Here is a 15,906-nt window from a genome sequence, read left to right as displayed (position 1 = left end):
TGCTAAAAGGTAAAATAGGCCTGGGGTATATGGAAAGATTAATAAGTAGTCATGGATCATAGTTTTACAAGATTCACTAAGCCATTTAGAAACAAATCTCTCTGATTTGGTCACAATGATAGTACCACACAGTGCATTACAGTCTTGAATGACCAAAATGGATTAAACCCTTCAAAGAGAATCACTACTCACGTCAGCATGGAAAAATATAATCTTAAACTTTGAAACAATCATTACCCACATGTATTTTTTTTTCCATATTCAAAATGCCCTGGGTGCTCTTCATACCATCCTGGGCCAAAGAAATATCAAACAGCATACTGAATGTTCAACTTCAGATTATTATAAGTGCCTTGAATCACAACAGACTACCAGTGGTTATATAAACACAGACAGAGATTTAGTAGTACGTATGAATGGAAAGCCTATAATCAATACACAAAGATCCTTTGGGGCAGACTACATTATTAAATCTGACCAACAGCTATACTACACAACAATAAAAACCCTGAAGAATGCTACAGTCAGCTGATGACACATTGATTACAGGAAATCTGAATGCTAAAGTGATGATCAGAACATGACAAAATATGTGGATTAGGGAAGATCAGTGTCAAGGTCACTGGTTCTTTAACATTAAAATTTCTCTGCCAATGAATTTCTTCAATAATAAAAAATTCAGCTGGAATTCTCTAAATCAGCTACACAGAAAAGCCAAATCATTTTTCCACTGTGTACAAAGCTATTGTTTTCTGCTACATTGAATCACTGACTTCAAGCTCGATTTCAAAACATAGAAGACTCATCTCAGCCAATCAAGAATGATGTGCTGAGATAAGAGGAGAAACCCCAAATCACTATCCCCTCCCCTCCCAGATGGGCAGTGGGCAGAGCATGCCAAGAGAAAGGGAGAGAAGAGTGTCAACAACGGGACTATTAGCTGAACAAACACCAAGAAATACATAGGTAAAACACTGTCCTTTACATAAAAGTTTGAGAAGCAAGGGAAACTCGAACAGGAAGGAAAAGAGAAGTAGAGGATATATTCTGGCCAAACAAAAATCAAAACATCTCCCCTTGTGGTGGGGAGCATGGACTAAGTGGCTGGGGGAAAACTATTAGTGATCAGAAAGATCTAGGATCAGTAAATTAAGTCTTTCAGCTATCCTTTATCTATTTAGATTATAAACTTGTTGGGGCAGGGACTGTCTCATACTAAGTGCTTGTGCAATGTCTACCATGACCTGAGTCTCTAGGTACTAATGATAAAACTATAAATATTCGTTTGGCCTCAAGGAGCTTTTCCCCTTTGGATCAGTGTTCTCTCCGGGTGCATGCAGTAATTCCGTCGCATGTTAGAATGGGGATCGACGTAGACAGGGATTACGATACACAATTTAATAAAATCCAGACTATCCCAAAGATTAGTTTATAGAGGAATTTCTATGTATTTAAATACTCTGTGGCAAGTCAATCCACAGCTCTTTTGTAGACCAAAAAAAAAAAGGCAATTTTGATCTGTTGGTTAACAAGTCACTTGATACAATGATTTCTTTAAAAAAAAAAGTTTCAGAACTACCTTGAAGTTGATTCTGCAGTTTCTTTTTTTCAGGATCATCAGACTCTCCTTCCCCATCACTGTCAGTCCTAATTCAGACACAAGTAATAAGATGTTCAACTACAAAGAAAGCCACCTGTCTTACACAACAAGACAAACAATTTTGTAAATGGAAACTATAGTCTACCTCACACCTTCCATCATTTTGGTAGAGATATTCAGGGAAATGTGTTTTTTACGTTTTATAACAGAATTCTGTCGATTCTTTGAGGGCCCAACAGCCCTGTTGAATGAGGTCATTTTATTTTTAAAAATCACATGACAAAAATATAAAGCCAAGAAGTGTCATTCTAAGCTTCATATAAAATGTGATTTCTTCTTTAAAATATTTTTGACAATTGTAATGAAGTATGTTTTAATAAGTTTTCCTATGGAGTTTTTAATGTTTCCATGATTTTTAGAAAATATTTATGGCCTAAATTCCACTTTTACTGTTTTTAATTAGATTTATTACAGGTACAATTGTCCTTTTTTCAGTGCAGGCAGATCTAAGCAATCCTCTATATATTTGGAGCAGCAACTGGAGTTACTGGTCAGATCCAGCTAGTGCTATGTTCCTCTTTATGCTGCTCTGGCAGAAGAATTAAGAGAAGACGTAAGGGAAATCCATGGTTTGTGAAAATGCAGCATAGAGGGCATGCCATATGCATAACCTTACAGCCATCCTAATAAGCATGTGGAACATGGTGCAGCTCTGAGCTTTTACAAAATAAAAAAAATCCCAAACCAACTGTTGCTCAACTGACCAGTACTATAGCTAGAAAGGGTTCTGGCATGTGTGTATTGAGTTTCAGGGACAAGCTACATTCACTGAAAAAGCAAACTAGAAAGCTTGGCAACAAACTGTATGCAGTATAGTTGTAGCGAACAAAGCAATCACTAGGTCTAACCTATCAGTCCTCATTCTCAAAGGAAACCTGCACATTTTCAAAAGACAAGCCTGGGAGCTTAAATTCATAACACTGCTAGACACCAAAAATCATGGACAGAACAGAGACACTGGATTTATGGCTAATTACAACAATCTGTAACCCACTAATCCCTCTTTTTGTCCTATGACTGTGAGATGTTAATGGGCTACTCTACCTAAAATGGTCCCTTAGAACATGTGCTAACTACTTATGCTAAACAATCTGTTCCACCTTGCATTTAGCTGTGATGCCCAAACCTGAAGAAGAGATCTGTGTGGCTGGAAGGCTTGTCTCTCTCATCAACAGAAGTTGGTCCAATAAAAGATATTACCTCACGCACCTTGTCTCTCTTGCAAACAGTTTAATAACTGAACATAGTATCAGTCCATTTAGAAGACTTAAAAAATAACACTGAAAATAAGATTAGTTCCTCCTCCTTACCATCAGAGTTCAGGAGACATTTTTTTCCCTGCAAGTATTGAAAACATTAGGCATCTGAAGCAGAGCACTACACTGTCTGCTGCATTAGGGTCCCCTGAGGCCATCAACTTCTGCAGAAATAATAAGGATCCTTGGATTCTGATATGGGAGAAGTGACAGTAACTGATTTTCACATGTGATATACTGCAATGTGCAAACTGAATTTAGTTACCAATCTGAGTCAAGTACAACTTTAAACCCGCTCTACAGATCGATTACAAGCCACAAACGAGGAGTTTTTCCTGCAAATCACTTAAATTTTACTGCAGTTTTAAGATTCAACGAAGAAATAAAATATTAGGTATAATTGTAATTATCTAGATATCCAACAAATACTGTTGCCAATAACAAGAATTGGGTGAATAGAAATATGTCTAGATGGTGCAATGGATTGGGAACGTGATATAGAGCTTCGACCTCTCGAGCACATGTTCAAAACTGGCCCAAGTTATCAGTGGTTTAAATCTAGTCACTGGTGCTCTGAAGATCTAGATTTTAAGTAGGTAGGTGTCCATGTCATAGGCCACCACAGTTGTCATCCAGCAGAAAGGCTAATGACCTGCTAGACATGAGTTAATTTACTTGCATGAGAGTTACTGCAAGTGGATCTTCCATGGTAGGGCTAAGGCATATTGGTAAAGAAACATAGGAAAGCTTGTAGTATTAGTATGCATGCTGTCCATATTGTTTGGTTAGTTATTGTACTTCAGTATTGCTCATCTGATACATTTTACACGCATTAAACTTACTTAAAATGTTCTTTCAAATATTTAACTTTCGTTTCAGCTGAGTTTGGAACATGAAAAATATTGCATTTTGCTTTACCGTCTCCAAAAAAACATACCCTTTTTCATCAGATGGACCAGACTCTTTCACTGGCTTTGCTGGAGCTTTCTCTTTCTTTTTCAAATACTCCTTCAGTTTTTCTGCTCTGTCCAGATATTCTGTACACTTCGTTCTGATACTTTGTTTTGCTTTATCACCCTGTGCTTCATCTAAAAAAATTGAAAAAACGGTTATGCTTTACTGGAAGCCAAAATACCACATAAATCAAACAGAAAAGGGTCATAATTCTGTCCCAATTTTAATACTAAATTTAATAGAATAAGTAAGAAAATAGTGTGTAGTAGTTTCTCCAGTCTCAATGAAGAAAAAGTAAACTGAAAACCTCCGACCTGCAAGAATCCATTATGTACTTAGTGAATGCTTCAAGAGGCATTTAGATGCTTATATTGCCAATATCCACCATATTATCTGAGCAACAGCCAACTATTTCAAGACAGCTATTTCCTTCTCCTGTAGGAGAGAAAACTTGATTAAGCTAACAGGTTTTTGCTTAAGATCCACTTTGAACTGGACTCTCTATTGAATGGGAAGCCAATGCAAAGAGCAGAGCTCCATGGTGATATGTTCATTGTGATTTGTGTTGCTAAGCAGATGGGCTACTGTGGTTTGTATCAGGTGGAGCTTTTTCAAAGCGTGTGGCTTCACTCCTAGTTATGAGCTGCAATAATCAAGCCTGCAGATCACAAGTGTGGCGGTCACTATGACCAGATTTGTACTGATAGGATGGGGTGCAACTTTAGGGCCAGTTGTGGGTGTTTTGGATCCCATAAGTATACGATTATCCAACAGCACTGAGATTAAAGGACAGGGTTATAGACAGAACGGAGGGAAAATGCATCTGATAATGGAGAAGTGTTAGGAGGCGGCAAGTTCTTCAAAGCTCTTCCTTCTTCCTACCAAAATCACCTCAGTTTTACCTGGGTTCAACTGTAGCAAGATGCTTTCATTCAGGTGCTGATTTCACCCAGGTATTGAAGTTGATGGTACTCTTAACAGCAAAAGTACACGAGATGTTGTACTGTGCATTGTCTAATGTTAACCTACCAGCTATCCCAAAAGCTTCAGACAGATGTTGAATAATATAGTGGAAAGTGACTGAGCCTTGTGGGATTCCACAGGTGGGGGTTTTAGAAGTACAGGATCAGTTGACTAGGACAACATTATGGATTTGGTGTGAAAGGATCCAAGCCATTTCAGGGTAGTTCTGTTCATCTCAAAGCTTCTTGTAAGCAAGCCAGGAGTACTTGGTGATCAACGGTATCAGAAGGCCATCAAGATTAAGATGGATGCCTCTGGCTTGGCTATCAGCAGGAGGCAGCCATCTCTGCATCATTACTTGACCTAAAGCCTGATTGATTGATAAGGATCAAGGATACTGGTAGATGGATAGCTTCTTGATTAGCTTGCTTAAAAAATGGATGTTACTGGGCAGTAGTTTAAGAGATCACTAGTGTTAAGCAGTGGTTTTTGTTTATTTACATTGTATGTTCTCAGCCCCCTTCTGCAATCTTCCAGTTTCTTAAAAAAAGTTGTTGTTCACATTGAAAAGGAGATAGGCATAAAATCTGACCAATCTTTGCTCTGTGTAAGCTCGAAAGCTTGTCTCTCACCAACAGAAGCTGGCCCAGTAAAAGATATTACAGTAACTCCTCACTTAACGTTGTAGTTATGTTCCTGAAAAATGCGACTTTAAGCGAAACGATGTTAAGCGAATCCAATTTCCCCATAAGAATTAATGTACATGAGTGGGTTAGGTTCCAGGGAACATTTTTTCACCAGACAAAAGACTATATTTTATATAGATATAGATACACACACACACACAATAAGTTTTAAACAATTTAATACTGGTACACAGTGATGATGATTGTGAAGTTTGGTTGAAGTGGAAGAGTCAGAGGGTGGGATATCTCCCTTACTGCTAAATGATGAACTAGCAATTGGCTGAGCCCTCAAGGGTTAACTCTCTCTCTACACAAGGCAGCAGGAATGGAGGGAGATATGCACATTTCCCTTAAGTACACTGCCTTGTTAATTAGATCAGCTTGCTGATAGGCAGCTGCTGCAAGCTCCCTCCCTCCTGGTCTGTCCCCCCTGCTCTATGGAAGATGGGGTAAGCGGGGTGCAGGAGCAGGGGAGAGGGGGACACCCTGACATTAGCCCTCCCTCTTCCTTCCCTCCCCCGCACAGCAAGCAGGAGTCTCGGGGAGCAGCTCCAAGGCAGAGGGCAGGAGCAGCACATGGCAGTGGGGGGAGAGACACAGCTGAACTGCAGGCAGCTACTGCACAGGGAACTTAGGGGAGCGGGGAGCTGATAGGGGGAGCTGATAGGGGGCTGCTAGTCCACCCTGGTTCCAAGCCCCCACCAGCTAGCTGCAACGGGCTGCTCTTCCTGCAAGCAGTAGACAAAGCAGGTGGCTGCCAAACGACATTAGAAGGGAGCATTACACAACTTTAAACAAGCATGTTCCCTAATTGATCAGCAACGTAACAACGAAACAACATTAACCAGGACGACTTTAACTGAAGAGTTACTGTACCTCACCAACCTTGTCAACCTTAGATGGCACATTAATAGTTATTATTGTCCTCCTTTTCTCTAATCTATTAAAAAGCATTTCAGGCTACACAACAAGAGGCATGCACACTTTACTCTATGTATTAATTCCCAAAAGCGTGCCCAGCATTGCAGAAGACACATTCTCTTGCCCCACAGAGCATAAATTATAGACAGACACAAAAGACAAACAAAACCCACACACAAACTGCCCTGAATGATCAAAGGGAAGTTATTTTATATTTTAAAATTATTGTATATGTAATAAGTATCAGGGGGTAGCCGTGTTAGTCTGTATCTACAAAAACAACAAGGAGTCTGGTGGCACCTTAAAGACTAACAGATTTATTTGGGCATAAGCTTTCGTGGGTAAAAACCTCGTTTTTACCCACGAAAGCTTATGCCCAAATAAATCTGTTAGTCTTTAAGGTGCCACCAGACTCCGTGTTGTTTTTGTATATGTAATAGTACATCTAACGTGGAGTGAGTTTGCATTGGTAGACTTGGCAGAAATAACACATTTTAAGGTGGAATTTAACTTAAAGGCATTTCCTTGCACATCAAAGGCAAAGGCAAGAATTCAAGCATAAGAAGCAACAGAGAAGGAAGCATGAAGACAACAGTGAAGGAAGGCTGTAAAGGGAACTGTAGACAAGGTATTAGCAGAAGAAAAATGAGAGCATAAATATCGGCCTAAACTACACATCAGGGGTTGGCAACCTTTCAGAAGTGGTGTGCCGAGTCTTCATTTATTCATTCTAATTTAAGGTTTCGCGTGCCAGTAATACATTTTAACGTTTTTAGAAGGTCTCTTTCTATAAGTCTATAATATATAACTAAACTATTGTTTTATGTAAAGTAAATAAGGTTTTTAAAATGTTTAAGAAGCTTCATTTCTTCATTGGTCCTGCTTTGAGCAGGGGGTTGGACTAGATGACCTCCTGAGGTCCCTTCCAACCCTGATATTCTATGATTTAAAATTAAATTAAAATGCAGAGCTCCCCGGACCAGTGGCCAGGACCCGGGCAGTGTGAGTGCCACTGAAAATCAGCTCGCGTGCCGCCTTCGGCACGCGTGCCATAGGTTGCCTACCCCGCTACACATGTTCATTTGTGCAGAACCTTTAAGATAAGCATAAGCAGCTTGAATTTGATAGAGAAATTGTTTCACCAGCAAGAAGAGACAGTAACTTCTGTGGGGTCACTACACAAAGATTGGCTTTCCAGATACCACCTGACTTTCCCTACATAAAAAAGGAAATACTTAACCCTTCCCTCCCTCCACTGGTCCCCCCTACACTGCAGCCATCTTGGAACTTTCTGAAGAAATCTTGCATTTGTAGCAGGATTCCTTTCTAAATAGCAACAAAGTGGACTATTTACAAGATTGGAGCAATTGGCGAGCATGTGCATGGTGGAAGAGACACAATATGTGCCCTTAAATAAAAGTATAGCTGGCAACTCTCATTTGACTGTTTGAGAGATTTAGTATCTTTAGACAAAATACTTATGGATGCTTAACATGGTGAATATTTTGCATTTTGGTTCTATCAGGTAGACTGCTATAATTTTATATAATGTAGCTTTTAAAAAATTGCAGCAAATAGCTAGCTAATATACCAAGTCTTACATTTAACTACATGGAGAAAATACTGCACAGCATGTTGGTACAAGCGGAGTGCTTCCTCATAGTTTCCTGCTTTGTCTTCTTGCGCTGCCTTGCTAGCAAGATCTATTGCTTTCTGTAAAGCAAAAAAAAAAAAAAAAAAAGTGATGTGATTAAAATGACAACTATTATGCAAGAGTACTGCAACATCAGAGTGATAATTTAAGCTGTTGCACTGAAAGTTGATGCCTCACCTTTACAATACTATGCAAACAAGTTGAAGGTAATTGATTATAAATTCATTGGGACTGTCCTTGTACAGCCCTGAACATAGAATAATTAAAAATTGCTAAAATATTATTAAATTGTGAATATTATGTAACTAATCTGCCAGGAAACAGGATCTCTTTTCATTTTGTGGTAATGAGACCTATTTCTAGAAGTATTGAAATAAAACTCACTGAATACATATGACCACCTGATGGTCACATTCATCAAAGGAACTCATGCTCATCTTCACTGATAATATGCAACCAGTCTTCTTGTAAACCCCAGAAGAAGTAATTAACCCAAAACAATACCAGAGGTACAATTATTAGTAGACATGTTAAATTTATATATAATACCAAAAAACAGTTCTACTGCAGATTGAATAAAACTATCGTGCATTGAATTGAGTGTACTCTTCCATTACCAAATGAAAGAAAACATACTAAGGAGAAAAAAAATCAAGGCTCCTGGCAGCAGCTGGGCGATACAGGTCTTACCAAGATTTTTATTTTGCTTAACTATATCATGTGACTAAGTAGAATTATGCTTTCTGTAATGGTAAGTCTAAATGAGTTTTAGCTGATATTTATTGTTTTATTCTGTGCTGTTTTCTTTTGTATGCCAAACAAATGTTTGCTTTTAAAATATAAATTGTAGTAACTTATTACACGAGCATGGCCTAAGCTCCACATAGGACTCCTCCATGCACTTATTGCTCACTGTGGAACCAGGGTCTTAAGTTGGAGCAACTGCTGTTGGGCGTCTCAGGGAGAAGGACTGAATTCAGAGTGGACTTGGAAAATATCAAGGACACAAAGCTTTGTGTGAGAGTTGGCTGAGATCAGTGCGGACACAGAGCCAAGTGACCCGAGTTCCCAAGTCTGGATATATTACAAAAGTGATTAAAAATAACCCCCACACACAAAATGAAACCACCAAATGAAACAAAACATTATGCCAATTTATTTAAACAATATATTCTAGGTGGAACAGTAGTGACACAGAGTTAAAGGCACTGAAGCATTTCTACTCTAAATCAGTTTTCAACTGCCTGCTGCTTGAGGAAGTTTGACCTAAGAACCTGATATTAAGATCTGATTGGAGTACATTCCTATTTTTTTAGTCTGAGCTAAAACAATTCACTTGTCTCAAAACATGAAAAACATTTCCTTTTATTAAGAATGAATGCAACCTTTTAAAATGCTCTAATGCTGACATAGCTGGGGTAGGAAGAAGAAATCTGACAAGAATAGTTCTTACTGATAAGAACTTTTCAGTGTTCTGCAAAGTCATACTTCACATGAACACAATTCAAGGTTTTGCAGTTAAACACTTTAAAAGCAACATTAGAAACAATAGTAAGCTGGCACGTGCTGAGATTGTGACAAAGCTCTTCTCTTAAGCTATTAAGGGTGTACCAAGCCATTCATCAATTTCATGTACACTTTGCAGAGTTTGCACTATATGTGACAGTGACACACTAAAAAGGAAAGAGTGCAACTCCTGAGGATCCAGGAGAAGGACTCTCCTATGAACTTTTTAAGGTGCATGAGTTAGGAGGCATTCTAGTGGGGTCTAGATCTTTTCCTGTTTAAAGAGCAAAAAATCAATTAAAAAGTCTATTTTAAATTAATGTTATAGTTACACAGGTAAGCTCTTAAGGAATGAAATGCCAAAGCTGAAGTTGCATGCGCTACCATAACTCTGCTTCCCTTGTGCATGTGTTGCAAGACAGTTTATTACATATTCACAGTATTGTCTACAGCTAAGTAAAATGCTTCTTGCTAGGTGTGCAGTCAATGATGGAGGACTCCACCCATCTCACTTCCTCATAGATCTTTCACAGAAATGCACTCCATGAGTTGTTTATACAAGATGCCATACATACATACTTAAAATTATAAAATATAATTTGAGAAATACTGTGTGCATATGATAGTATGTTCATAAGGAGCAGAATCAAGGTTGCACATACAACCTTACCAAAGAAATGTCAAAGTTAAGGAGGGCTGGATTCTACAAACATGCATGAATAAACTTTATTCATACAAGTCATCCCATTAATATCAATGTCACTACCTGCTTGAATAAAAACTAACTCACATTTAAGAGTTTGGAGAATTTGGCTGTAAGAGCTTACTGGTGCAACTTTTAGGCCCTTTTCCTGCAAAGACTTATGTGCTTATCTATATGTACTGTGAGTAGTCCCTATTAAAGTTAATTGGACTATTCACAGTAGCAAAGCTAAGAATGTGCATAAGTCTTTTCAGGATCAGGATCTTATTTTCTTTTAATGTAGTTTGGCAGAATACAGAATGAGTTTAAAATCTATTCTACTAGGGTGCCCTAGTACAAGACGTCCTAATTCTTTCCAACATATTAAAATACAAAAGTTGTGAAAATAAAAAAAGCTCCTTATTTTTAAATGAGCTGAAAAAATAATCTAATAGAGAATTGTAGATACAGCAACAAACTGCAAATTCATGTCTTCATCTGAACAGATATTAGCAGTAAAAAATATTTTTGCACTAGGCAACAATCAGTATCTGTCTACAGTACTTCTACAGCTAACTTGAAACCAACATGGCTACAACAACACTGCATACAACTTGAAATCAGTCAATTTAGAAGCATTTTTATTAGTATTTATATTGCAGTAGCACCTAGAGGGTAACAAGGTCAGAACCCCTTTGTGCTGAGTGTTGTACTCATATAGAGGAAGTCAACAGTGTACCTTCAATATATATCTGTAGTACATAAACCAGAAGTGACAGGCAGAATCCAGCACTTCCAAATTTTTATTAGAGATCTCTTATGTTAATTGAAAAGATGTATGGAGAATCCACACCATTCTCAAATTTAATTTTATCTTCATAGCTTAAAAATTTCTCAGGATACACTATCGAAGTCAACTGTTACTAAAAATCTTTGGTGAGGCTCCAACATGATTGAGCCACTGCAATACAAATAACTGATAAAACCTGCATTATGATTTGAGATTAGTTCTGGGGAAAAAAGATGTAATGTAGCAGTGCCAAATATTTATAACCAGAAGTTTAGAGTTCAAGTAAACATAACTCTTTAGTAGCAACAATTCTGTATTTCAAGGATTCTGAATGTGGTTCTCACCTCTTATAAAAAGGTTACTTGAAGTGGGAAAGAAGTATGGCTTTGTGCCATTCTTTATGCATGAAAAACTTTTCAGGCACTTTTTACTTTTCTTCCCTATTTGTGTTTTTTACTTCAGAAACAAAAGGGGGAGATTTGCTTTTGAATATCTCCCCCAGTAAGAAATTTGCTGGAAGTCTATCTTGGAGGACTCAGTTGTAGACTGGAAGCTCTTTCAGTACAAAACCTCAAAAAGTTGTAAACAGTCTGAATGACAGTAATTACGCCTCAATTAATCCAGTTTCATATCCTTAGTATCTCAAGAGTGTCTTCCAGGAAAAAAGGGCAAACAAGGACTGAATTCCTAACAAACAAGGAGGAAGTGGCCTTCAAACATTAGAAAGTTGTATAAAAGGGCATTTTTTTTGTCCTTTCCAGATTACCTAACAGCTATCATTATATTTGTGCATGGAGAAGGGGAACAGATTATTGGATGATTTTACATTTCTAAGTATTTAGAATTTGATTTTATTTGGCTCACATCAATATAAAAATGTAACCACTGAACCGCTAACAATTTACTTAGAGTAACTATACACCTATACAGTAAATGTTACTATATTCAGTTCTCTCATACACAGTTATTTCTTCTGCTAACTGTACTAACAATGCGATCACACTGATCATGGAAACTCAGCAACAAGGCTGTTTCTAGCAGTTTCAAATACAGTATGCACTTGTCCTTGGTCTCTTGTGAATACATCCATGTCAGGATTTGGGCTCTCTCTAACATATCAGACAAAACAAAGCGGATACACAGCAGCAGCACCAGTAGGGATCTGAAGAGAAGTAGCACAGTATCTTTATTGTTTGGCTTGGTTTTGACTCAATGGCACTGGAGCAAAGACCTTTTGGTTTCAGGTAGATTAAACTAAAATGAGCTTGTTTCAAAAGGGAGACCTTTTAAATGGTGAGCCACCAGGTGTGAGAAAATTTTTGAATCTTTGTCTCATTAAAACCATGAGCAAAATCTTCCATTCTGGGGGGGTATGTGAAAAGACCATCTGTTAAAGCAGATCCCCAGCCAGAGATGAGGTTGTGTTACACTCCTGTCCTGCTCCTATCAAACAAACAAAAATCTACACACTTCATTGGCCACTTCTGAAACCCACTTAAATTAGCCTGAAACTCTGACAATGGGCCTATGCCTCCCCTTTTATAAACACAGGAAAATAATACAGAAACATCATGTTAGACTGCTGGAGAGTCCAGAACATCAATTTCATTGTGGCAAGGAAGGCTTCTACAAAATATTCTCTTAAGTGCTATGATAATACAAATAATAGTGAATCAGGAAAAAAAAAAGTCTGTGGCAGTGGGGGAGGGGAGAACCTAGGGCCTGATCTGCAGCCAGTTTTGTCACAGTGTAACTATTTCAGTGACAGGTGTGATTTTTTTTAAACCAAAAAAATAACAGGAGTACTTGTGGCACCTTAGAGACTAACAAATTTATTAGAGCATAAGCTTTCGTGGGCTACAACCCACTTCTTCGGATGCATAACCAAAACCACCTTTATAACTGATCTAGCATGAAAGCAGTTATAAGTGTGTTTGTTACCACTTTAACAATACCAGTACTACTTTTGTGAGAAGACAAGGAGAAAGGAAGCATAGTGCAAAAATAAATAAAATAAAAAAGTGACTGTGCAGCCAACAGAGCAGAGGGGATATTAACAATTACAGATCTCTCCTACTCCAATCTCAAATATATGGTAGCATGTGGGATATATGCTTCTACAAGTTATGAGAAACAACTTAAGACTTAATTGAAAAGTGAGGAGGTAAATAAACCTATGTGCTACCCTGGGAGTATGGTAAGAGATGACAGTGAACATCAGTGTACGTAGCCACTGAACCAGGACACTAATGAAAAATGGACAGAGGGGATAAACCCCCAACCAGAGCAGACATATTATAACTGCTTTTGACAATTTGTTTAAACTCTGACAGAGGGTGCATTTTAAAAACAAATAAACCAAGGTATTTTAAAGTCTTAATGTAGACAGGACAAGAGATGCTTTAACATATGTTGGCTGGATGAAGATCGCCCTGGCCACCTACCAAGTGTAAATTGCCCCTTCTAACTGTAGGGATTGACGAGAGGTTGGGTAAAGCGACACAGTTTAAAGTAAACCCCACGCTTTTTATCCGACTCGAGACAAACCTCAAGATACACGACAGAAGCCGCCCCAACGGGTGCCGGGAGCCCCGGGCATTTGACGGACGCACTAGGGAAGCTCCAGCACCCAGGGGCCGCACCCCACTTCCTCTCCCCCCCACCCCAGACAAACCCCTCGCTTCCCCTCACCCACCCGAAACACCGCCCCCCCCCGCAGCAGGACGCTCTGGGCGGGGCCCCGGCTCCGCCTGTCTCCACCTGCAGGTTGGATGTCGCGGCCATGGTGGGGGACGCCGCTGTGTCCGGTCTCTGGAGCTGCTCCCCGCTGCGGAACCCACTGCCCGGACCCCGCGCTACTTCCGTGTCCAAAACGCCGCCGGGACTCCGCTCCGCTTCCGCTTCCGTCCAGCGCCCGCGTGACTGCGCGTGACGTCACGCAGCCTCTCCCTGGGCGGAGGCTGGCAAGGCGGTGGGAAGGGCCGGGGGGACCTTGTGCGCAGGAGCAGCCCCTCCCCCACGCCAGTTCCATGAGTCGCTCCCCGCCGGCAGTGGGAGCGCCGAGGTGCGGCGGGCCGGAGCCGGCTGCCTGCCTGTCAATCAGGGCCGCGCGCCGGCCGCCTCACGGTCCCCGCTTAAGGGGCCTAGTAATGGCCCCTCCCTATATGTCACCTGCCCCCTGGGTATGGGCCCCTGGGCCCTGGACTGCCTTCTGCTTGCACGCACAGCGCCATGCACAGCCGTGGCTGGGGCACTGGGAGCGTCCCGCTCTTTCGACCCTTTTGTGACCCCCCCCCCCCCAGTCACCCGATGTTTAAAACTGGACTGTAAACCACTTCCAAGCTGGCCACAGGGTTTTCTGTTTGGACGTACAGTGCCTAGCACAGTGGTGGGTGCTATGAAATCTTAGTGCTTAAATGGGGCTTTTGTCTAGGCTCATGGATCAGTAATCAAACTGACCCATCTGCACTCCAAGTTCCTGCTAAACTGAGAGAGGCTAGGGTTGCCAGTTTTTCTTGGAGGTATTCCTGGAGGTTTCATCACATGACATAATCTTCAATTAAAGATTAATATTTAATTCCTGGAGATTCCAGGACATGCCTGGAAGGCTGGCAATCCTAAGAGAGGCTCACATCCCCACAGGTATTTGGGTGCCCAACTCCCATTGAAATCAGTGCGTGCCTGAATACCTTTGAGGATCTGGGCTATGGAGACCAGGCTAGACCCCTGCCTCTCTGAACTCCCAGTCTCAGTAGCCCATAAGGAAACAAGCTTTTCTGTATATGACAGAGGAATTGTGGCTTAGTGGCAGTACTTCCGTAGTACGCTGTCAGCTGTGAATTTTTATGCAGTGTTATAGCCGTGTAGCTCCCAGCATATTGCAGAGACAAGGTGAATGAGGTAATGTCTTTTATGGTCCAGTAAAATATATTATCTCACACACCTGATCTCTGTGTTTCCTTGATCCAACATGGCTACACTACTACTGCATACAACAATGGAGATAATGAACCTTATCATCTACCATGGAAATGCCACAACATGAAGAAAAAAGAAGCAAAACTTAACTGACATCTACTTCCTGAGCAAATGCAAGAAACAAAACATCCTCAGTGGTCTCACCATCTATAGCCCTCTGATCTTTACATACAACCAGAAGCTAGTCCAATAAATAATATTACCTCATCCACCTTGTCTATCTGTGAATTTGGGCAGAAATTGTCAGTATCAAAGGGTGTGAAAAATGAAGCATTGAGTCAGTATAATACTATTTGAAAACCTGAGGTTGAATCCTCAAACTTTTCTCAGGCAGAACTCATTCACATTCAGTGGGATTTGTATCCACATGAGAACATAGTAAAAACATAAGGGTTTCACAGCTGATTTTTAAATTATTTGAATTTATACAAATTTTAAATTATGATTGCCAGACTCTTGCCATAGAATCCCATGTTTAGCAGCTAGTGCACTATTAGTTTTGATTTAAGGAAACTCCTTCCTTTCCCCCCAAAAAAGCTTTAATTTTTTTTGGAAGGATTGCCTCTGGCTTTCACATCATCTGATTTGTATGTACCATGAGTGATTAATGCTGTTTATTTACAAAACCAGTTCTTGATGAATTCTGTTTTGGTTGGGAGCAGTCACTTCCCTGAGCTGTACTAATGAAATAGAAGCTAATATGGTATTCCTCATATTAGAGGAAATGACTCATAGCAAGTTTCAAATTATAAACCAGTTTTGAAACGTCAACCTACTAGTGCTAAATTAGTGTCATATTTTATCTTTCCTGATATTAGTATAATTGCATTCATTAATGTCACAATGAGTATTTCAA

The 15,906-nt window shown here is 39.8% G+C and overlaps 1 protein-coding gene across 1 annotated transcript in view; it reads right to left on the bottom strand.

Moving 5' to 3' along the window:
- VPS4B (vacuolar protein sorting 4 homolog B) overlaps positions 1–13,973 on the bottom strand; it is a 44,567-nt gene extending 30,594 nt beyond the window's left edge. Inside the window, exons 1-4 of the mRNA XM_065398061.1 lie at positions 13,833–13,973; positions 8,042–8,153; positions 3,854–4,004; positions 1,580–1,647 (exon numbers count right to left, since the gene is read on the bottom strand). Coding sequence (XP_065254133.1) covers positions 1,580–1,647; positions 3,854–4,004; positions 8,042–8,153; positions 13,833–13,856 — 355 coding nt within the window. The 5' untranslated portion in view covers positions 13,857–13,973. The remainder of the gene's footprint in view (positions 1–1,579; positions 1,648–3,853; positions 4,005–8,041; positions 8,154–13,832) is intronic.
- Between the last annotated feature and the right edge of the window lie 1,933 nt (positions 13,974–15,906).

Source organism: Emys orbicularis, chromosome 2, assembly GCF_028017835.1.
Source record: "Emys orbicularis isolate rEmyOrb1 chromosome 2, rEmyOrb1.hap1, whole genome shotgun sequence".
NCBI classification, from domain to species: domain Eukaryota; kingdom Metazoa; phylum Chordata; order Testudines; family Emydidae; genus Emys; species Emys orbicularis.
The sequence above is the reverse complement of the archived record's forward strand: the minus strand, read 5'-3'. Positions and strand labels throughout refer to the sequence as shown.